Below are 8,657 nucleotides of genomic sequence, written 5' to 3'. Positions count from 1 at the left end.
ATTATTCTAGTTTCAGCCTTTAAAATCTGTTACCAATAATATTGGTATGCCACACTATATCGCATAATATATTCATTTATTTATTTATTATTGGGTTTTTTATACCGCCCTACCCCCGAAGGGCTCTGGGCGGTGAACAACATAAATCACATGTACAGTAACTCACATGTAAATTTGCTTCTTTTCTTGTTTTTTTTTTTGTTTCTTGGGACCTGCAACTCGTTTTTTCCTTCATTTTATTCTTGCCACACCTTGGTGAGGTATGTTAAACTGACTGGCCCAAAGTCATCCAGTGAGCCGGCCGGCTGGGTGAGGATTCGAACCTGCGACTGGGCAGGTCCCATTTGGGCAGGACCCACATAAACTAGACTAGTCCCACCCCGCCCCGTTTATCCGTTAAACGGTTCCTGACAGTGACAGTTCCCCCTCAGAGAAACGCAACCACCACCCAGACCCGCTATTGGTCAACATTCAAACGAGGGCGGCCCTGAGCGCCGTTGATTGGCGCTGAGGCGAAGCAGGTGGAACGGAGGCGGCCAATCGCGGTCTGCGCCAGCGCGGATAGGCGACTATAAATGGAAGCGTCGGCCTTGGACGGCTCAGAAGCGCAGGGACTGCGGGCGGAGGTGCGGAGCGGGCGTGGGCAGCAGGCGAACCCCGCAGGCCGTAACCGCACAAAATGGCGGAGGGCGACAATAGGAGCACCAACCAGCTGGTGAGCGCGGCGTGAGGCGAATTATCGGGAAGGGGAGAGGTTAACCCTTCGTGTCTCGGACGAGCGGACTGCTGTGCGGGGCTTCCCCTGGGATTGGAGCGGGGCGGAGTCGCTGCGTGCCCGCCGGGCCTGTCCCACCGAGGGCATGGAGGACAGTGGTGGGGTGACTTTTTACATTCCCAATTCCTGCCCCTTCAAGCCGAGGGTGCAGGAGGATTTCCTTGTCTCGCCCCCATCCTGGTTTTAGTTCGATTTGGGGGTGGGGGAAGGTCCTGTGCCGCCCCCCACCCCTAAAAGAAGATCCAGCCATAGCATCATAGAGTTGGAAGAGACCACAAGGGCCCTCCAGCCCAGCTCCCCCTCCCCCCCCCCCGCCTTGGAGGTTCGAGGGGGGTGGCTGGGACGGCTGCTTTATAGGTTGCCAATCCCAAAATGTGAAAAAGCAACCTCTGGGCTGGATCTGTTTGTGGGGTGGTGAGTTGGAAGGGGTTTTTAGCTGCTGACCTTTCGCCCGCATCCATGGCTGGCATCTTCAGAGGCATGTCAGGGCGAGTTGCGTTTCCCTCGGTGGTACCACATAGTCACTCCACATTGCGCTGTGCAGAGAAAGAGATCTCACCTTGGCGTGCCTCTGAAGATGCCAGTCATAGATGCGGGCAAAAAGTTAGGAGCTGAAACTGCCAGACCATGGCCACACAGCCCAGAAAAAAACGAAAACAGTCTGTTGATGCCAGTAGCAAGAGCGATCCACAAACCAAGCAGGCCTTTCCCTTTTGGTCAGTGGTGTTGATCTCCAGCAACAGCCTAAAAGAAGTCATATTATTTATTGAGGGCATTTTTGTTTTGCCTGATCATGGAGCTTAGGGTCACGTGGGTGGTTCTCTCCACTTCCTGCCTTTAAAAAAAAATCCTCTCAGCAACCTTGCAAGATGTGCCATGCTGGAAGGGTATGATTGGGCCAAGACTTACTTTTGTAGTAAGTGCAATTTGAACCTGTATTTTCCCGGTTTTAACCTGACACAAAGCACTGCACTCTGACTGTTTCAGGGATACTTAAACAATAAAAGGCTGGCATTTATTGTGGCATAAGCCTGCTGCAGTAAAGTTGCTTGTTGCCTAGATGATTCCAAGGAGCGCTTTCTCCTTTTTTTTTGGTTCTGCTGTGATAGCCGAACTGTTGAGTGCCCCTGGAGAAATGTCCAGACTCTCTGAGGTTTCTATAGAAATCAGCAAGGTGGCTGTTTACATTCTTTGATAAAGACCCCCTGACTCCGAAGTGGGGGAATGTGGAGATCTGTTTTATCTGCAAATCTGGAGTGCCATTTTCTTATTCTGACTCTGCATTGTCATCAGCCTCTGTGGTATTGAAGCCACCTGCCCTGGCTGCTTGTTAGGTTAACATGGCTGGGAATTAATATGCTCTGTGCATGGCATCAGGTGAGCTGTCAGTACACAAGTGGAGCAGAGTGGTTTACAAATGTACTTACTAATTAACATGTACTTGCTTCAACTGTTTTCTTCACTTTGGAATATATATTATCAGTCCCCACACACTTGAATCTGACAAATCTAGCTTGCTGGGAATTTGTTTTTTTCTAATCATTAAACAGTATGTCTGTATCACTGGCAGGATGGCAGTGGCAAACACTTCACAAAGTACACGTGCATTTTATCCCCAGCAAACTCTATGGCCTTTTGTTCACAGGCTGCCGAAACGGCCAGTTTGGAAGAGCAGTTGCAAGGATGGGGAGAAGTGATTCTGGTGACGGACAAAATTCTTCGTTGGGAAAAACCGTGGTTTCCCCCTGCCATCATTGGTGTGGTGTCCTTTATTTTCCTGTAAGTTATCAGTAATGGTGGCTCTTCTTGAGCTTATCCCTGTTTTGTTAACCAGTAGCCACCCTTCCCCTCCTTGAGATAAACCGTGAAACATTTATCACCACTGGGTAAAATCCATTGTAACAACAAATGTCTGTTTTAAAGCTCTGCACAACACGCCCATTCCAGAATGCCCCAGAGTTATGTCTGGTGCCTTCCACCGAAAAGGGCTTGGGCTAATCTCTTTGAACTGCTGCAGTTGTAGAAGTGGGCATTTCAGCTTGCTCCTGCCACATGAGTGCCAATCAACAGAAGGGTGGGGCTTATACATGGCACCCATCTGATTTACCCCCATGGCACATGTGACAGGAACTTTTGGAAGGAGCTAACTGGGAGCAGCTGTGATATTGCTTGGTGACACAGCAGGAAGGATTTTTTCCCATTCATTCTTCTAAATACAAGTGTCAAAAGGCGAAGCATTAAGCTTGGCTCTGTCTCTCAACATAACTACTCTTTTCTTGTCCAAACAGGATGGTTTACTACTTGGACCCGTCTGTTCTTTCGGGCGTTTCTTGTTTTGTGATGTTGCTCTGTTTGGCTGACTATCTTGTGCCTGCCCTTGCTCCTAGAATTTTCGGCTCCAGTAAATGGTATGTGGCCTGAGAATTTAGAAGATAATTACTTTTCTTGAAGATTGTATAATTCTGCCATGAGCGGAAGTGGGCACTGTTCTTGTGTGCAGGAATCCAGAACAAAAAAAACCTGCAACTGCCCATTGCACTTGAGGGCAGAATGTTAAGGACATATTGAGGTCTTCCCTTCCCCTCTTATTTGCTGTTATTGCCTGTTGCTCTTTTCCCCTGTGCTGACTCCTGTTTTTTAAATCTAGATTGTGAGGTGTTTCCAACAAGGGCCCAAAGTTTCCTTTTTTCTTTTTTGGTAAAACCAGTGTGTACTCGTGACCCTGAGTAAAATGTTGTCTTGATTACAAGCATATACAATGAGTAAAATTTGAGCTAATAGAACGGAGGTAGACATGGTGCTTAAAGTAGTACATCACCATGCCTACTGGCCTATCTGCTTGTAGGCTGGATTTGTTTCTCCCCGCACCATAGCCTGATCATTTGCCAGCTTACACAACTCGGTTGTTTGAATTGGTTGATAAGCCGGACAGTGAACACTGTAAATAGCAAGAATCGGGGAAACGGCGTTTAGAAATACAACGCTGATGTTAGTCCTAAGTTTTTAAATGGTAGAAAAAGGTGGGACAACATTGATGCTTTGTTTAGAGGCAAGCGTCCTTAAGAACAGATCTGCATCCAAATGTAGGACTTGACTGTGACAGCATAACTTGGTATTCAGGCTTGGTTTTGTTTTGATTTTTTTAAACCACTATGTGACATCTTTGTTAAATGTTTTGTTTTTTAAGGACTACTGAACAGCAGCAACGCTTCCATGAAATCTGCAGCAACCTGGTAAAAACACGGCGCAGGATTGTTGGCTGGTGGAAGCGCCTTTTCACCTTTAAGGAGGAAAAACCTAAAATGGTAATGTGGTGCTCTTATTACAAATGACGTTTTTAACCCTTGAGAGCTTCTGGAGGATTTTATTAACTGTCATGTCTTTCTCCTAGTATTTCACAACAATGCTGTGTTCGTTGACTGTGATTGCTTGGATAGGACAGCAAGTTCACAACCTCTTCCTTACCTATCTTATCGGTAAGCATTTTGCAGGGTCATCAAACACTGAGGTTATATTGGTACTTTTTCTCCAATAGAAGGAGGAAGGGGAGGAGGAGGAGTTTGGATTTATATCCTCCCTTTCTCTCCTGTAGGAGACTCAAAGGGGCTTACATTCTCCTTGCCCTTCCCCCCTCACAACAAACACCCTGTGAGGTGGGTGGGGCTGAGAGAGCTCCATAGAGCTGTGACTAGCCCAAGGTCACCCAGCTGGCGTGTGTGGGATTGTACAGGCTAATCTGAATTCCCCAGATAAGGCTCCACAACTCAAGCGGCAGAGCTGGGAATCAAACCCGGTTCCTCCAGATCAGAGTGCACCTGCTCTTAGCCACTGCTCTTAGCCACTACGCCACTGCTGCATGAAAAGCTTTGGTTGTGCACTGGAACATGACAAGTTTGGCCATTTAAAAGGTCTTGTAGGATTGCAGCTGATAACGTGTCTTTTTTTATTTCAGTGAGCTTCTTCCTGTTGTTTCCTGGGTTAAACAAACATGGGATTATTTCAAAATACGCTGGAATGGCGAAAAGGGAGGTCAACAAACTCCTGAAGCAAAAGGAAAAGAAAAATGAATGAAACTCTGCTTGCTACTGCACTCCACAGTATAATGTGTTCTGGGAACAAAACATTAGAATTATTGTGTGTTTAGTAGAATAGCAGTGCTTATTTCAGTCATAGCCTTTTAACGTTAAAATGGGGTTTCCCTTTTTTAAAATAGGATCTGTGTAGTTATTTGACCACACAGTAAATACCGTCTGCTAGTACAGGTAAGTCTTTCCAATAATAAACACAACTAGCAGCCTCATAAGATGGTCCGATGGTTAAGCGAACCGTTTTGGTGGAGCAAACAGTTTAATTGTTGATTAGTGAGGATGACATCCTTTGCTACTTATTTCCAGAGGAAAGACGCTGGTTAGCATTCTTCATTCCTGTTAAATGTTTTAAGGTATCTCTTATCTACTGGCTCTCTAGATTTCTGTCCTCACACTTCTTACGATGAAGTTAACCAACTTCTTTCCAAAGTCCTGAGCCACAGATAATATGGACATATAGGGCTTCGAAGCACCTACATCTGAGGTGTATCATGACTTCTGTCATAACAGTTACTGCACTCAAAAGTGCGTGGAAGAGTGAAGCTAGGGCTGCACAGAGTCAATTTTCTTCTATTGAATTGCTGTAGTTTTGGAGTTGTGCAACATGTCTTTAGATTTTTAAAATATGATCTGTATACAAAATCACGTTAAATGCACAAGAGTCACAAGTGAGTCTGTCTTGTGGTGCATGTGTGTTTTCTTAATGCTGTTTTTGTTTTATTACTGTATGTGTAAAACTTTGTAACATATTAAAACAATAGGCCTCTCAAATTTTGTTGCAAGACAATGTCTGTCTTAATTGTAAACAGATGAACAGTGTTATCCTTGTCTGTTTGGAAAGGTTGAAATTTGCTTTGCTTATTACTCTTTAGGCAATACGAGATTGCAGCAAAGAGACTAGGCTATGCCTTACAAGTGATAGCCCTTGATATGTTAACTGAGCATGCTAAATTATTCTGCCAAATGCTGCAGTTCAGGAGACATTTGAGCAGCAAGTATTCTTAAGATGGCAACTTCATTTACTCTTGCATACTGGCAAAAAATGCTAGAATCGTTTAACAAAAGTTTTAGCTGTGTCTTCCTAGAATCAACATGAATGTAATTGTGCTTTGTATCAGCACTCAAACTGCTAATTGGCCACGCCAGTGTACTACACTGGAACTTTACATTGATGTAAACAACTCTGATCCCAGGAAAGGTGACAAGATCTTTGTCAATAAGTTTATTTGGGAGTCTTGAGTGGGAAAGGTCTAAGGAAAGAATCTTTAAATGTCTTCGTGCAGTGCAGTTGAGATTACCTTAACATGGGATTCCATGTTTGGCTGTCCAGTTTTTCACAATCAACAGAGAACCTCTTAGCTTGTTTGATACCTGATCAACCAGCAACTGCACCCCAGAGATTGCCGGTAAAGGTATCCCTGATGCCTTCTCCTGCAGTGCACTAAAGGCACACCTGGGTGTTCTCAATAGTTTTTTTTTCCTTCGGGGCTGATGTTTGTAGAACACTAGTTTGGTTATCAGTGCACTGAATTAATTTCATCACCATTCAGTTTGCTTTTTCTTTCTTCAGGTTTAGCTTTAGATGTATCCCAAGAAGGGAGTAGTTAGGAGGAGAACATTGACAGTAGCTAAGTGTATTGCTCTTTTTTCACTGTCACCAGTAAGGGCATCTACTGTTACGAGCACTAGCCACAGAAGGTTGTGATACAAAAGCTTGGAGAGGTGTCAACCATTTTTGGAACACTGGTGACCCTTTGTATTATTTATTGGAAGGAATTGCTTCTTGAGAAAACTATCGCATCCCCTGCCGTGATTTTTGCCTTGCCCCCTGGCTCTTCTTTTGTATATTTGTGGTTTTAATGAGGCTGTCCAAACCAATATTATTAACTTGGATGTGTAGCAATGGCAAATATGATGTATAATTGGGGGAGGAATGAAAAGAAAGAGATTGTGCTTACTGAGAGAGCTGGTAGGGTGGGAAAGTAAAGAGAAACTAGGTGGGAGTGGGGTTGAATTTGTGTACTGGCTGTCTTTTGTCAATGTTGCTTTTCCCCTTGTACTGATCTGTAATACGGATGGTAAATGTTTAGCTAGGAAGCTAACATTGAATAAAAATCTTAATATAAGATGTCTCGGGCTTTGCTTTTATCAAATGTTTACGTTGTCAGTCTTCTGGGGTTGGGCTTGGCAAAACAGATGCTACTCAGATGCCGTCTTGAAGGATGGCCTTTAAATTGCGCTTTTCTGTTTGAAGAAGCCTCCCATAAACTGTGTCAGCCTTCCCACAGGCATGTGTGTATTTTTCCCCCAAAGGGCTTTTGTACATGTTACTATTCTCTGAAACACTTTAAAAAGAAACCTAGCAAAAGTAAACCCCACCCCAAGTTTGGGAGATTATGCTCATGGGACTTGGAAGGTATACACAACCATAGGACTGCACATTCCCCCCCCCCCCCCCCCAAGGGAACCAGTCTGACTAAATATCCTACTAGCAGCATAGTATGTTGAGAGGGAAAAGGGGGAGGGTGGACATTAGTCTGCTGCAACCCCTGAAAGGTTGCAGGAAAAGCAATTTTCAAGCAAGGGAAATAATAGGGGAAGGGAATTCATGACTCTCCCACATCCTAGTCGGTCCCTGCTTCCAAAGCAGGCGACTTCCTTCCCGGAAGTGTGGCGGTTGCTACGGGATACCAAATCATCCACCAGCGCCTTGTCGCCTCTGCGGACTTTCTTTAAAGCCATAGACAGAAAATAAAGGCTGCGCCAACTCGCAGTGACAACGCCACTATGCGTTTCCGGTCTGAACCGGAACCGCTCTTTTTCCCTCAGACAAGCAGAAGAGACACAGCGCTTTCACCATAGAGTTGTCGCCTATGGTCTCGTCCGCCTTTCCCTTCCGAGCTGTCGCTTCGCGTTTCCCATCATCCTTCGCGCGCGAGCGCTCTCTTTCCTTTTTCCGCCATCTTGCTGTCCTGGTGAGTAGCGCGCTGTGGCGGGTCCCGGTGAGGATCCGCCTCGCATCGGACCCATCCCGCCCCTCAGAGCGGCGATTCCGGGGGGCTTCGGAAGGCGGGACTCCGCTCGACCGGGGTGGCCTGTTCGGGGAGGGCGACGCCCGCCGCGGCCTTGGCGGCGGCTCCTTAAAATCGAGTCGGGGGGTGCGGAGAAGGGGAATGCCGGACCAGGCCCGGCTTGGGCGGGCGCAAAATGGCTTGGTCTTGGGGACCCCTCACGGCCCTTCCTCCCTGTGGTTGCTCGCTGGGGAGGCTACCAGCGTTCCTGGGCACGTGCAGAGTGTTTTTGGTCTCCTTGTACCCAATTAAAGCCTAGCTACGTATCCTATCCCCGTGTTCTCGGCTGCCTTCCAAACAACATTTATGGGTTAGTGAGGCTGCAGGAAAGCTTAGCCTCGCAGCTCTGGGCATGCGTGATGGGTTGATTTCTGCCAGGGGTACCAACCTCCAGGCGGGACCTGGGCACCTCCCGGAATTTCGGCTCATCTCCAGACCGGGGGGGAGGGTCAGTTCCCCTGGAGAAAATGGACGCTTTGGAGAGTGGGTGATGAATTATACCCTCCCTGGCCTCCCCAGGCTCCATCCCCAAATATCCAGGGAGGGATGCCAGCTTCCAGGTGAGACCTGGGGATTACAGCTTCAGGCTGCAGAGATCAGTGCCTTTGGGGAAAATGGATGCTTTGTTTGGAGGGTGGACTCTATAGCATTGTGCCCCACTGGAGTCCCTGTCCTCGCTAGATCCATAGGACCTGGCAGCCCTAACCCCCGCCCCCCATCAGT

General features: G+C 46.7%; 1 protein-coding gene across 1 annotated transcript; it reads left to right on the top strand.

Moving 5' to 3' along the window:
• The first annotated feature begins 576 nt into the window (after positions 1-576).
• On the top strand, positions 577-6,989 carry ARL6IP1 (ADP ribosylation factor like GTPase 6 interacting protein 1). Its single transcript, XM_048482357.1, has 6 exons — positions 577-715; positions 2,421-2,554; positions 3,064-3,183; positions 3,963-4,080; positions 4,167-4,251; positions 4,728-6,989. The coding sequence occupies exons 1-6, from the start codon at positions 680-682 to the stop codon at positions 4,844-4,846; spliced, it is 612 nt and encodes a 203-aa protein (XP_048338314.1). The 5' UTR covers positions 577-679; the 3' UTR covers positions 4,847-6,989.
• Positions 6,990-8,657: the final 1,668 nt, after the last annotated feature.

The sequence above is a fragment of the Sphaerodactylus townsendi genome, unplaced genomic scaffold (assembly GCF_021028975.2).
Source record: "Sphaerodactylus townsendi isolate TG3544 unplaced genomic scaffold, MPM_Stown_v2.3 scaffold_1481, whole genome shotgun sequence".
In the NCBI taxonomy this organism is placed as follows: domain Eukaryota; kingdom Metazoa; phylum Chordata; class Lepidosauria; order Squamata; family Sphaerodactylidae; genus Sphaerodactylus; species Sphaerodactylus townsendi.
The sequence above is the reverse complement of the archived record's forward strand: the minus strand, read 5'-3'. Positions and strand labels throughout refer to the sequence as shown.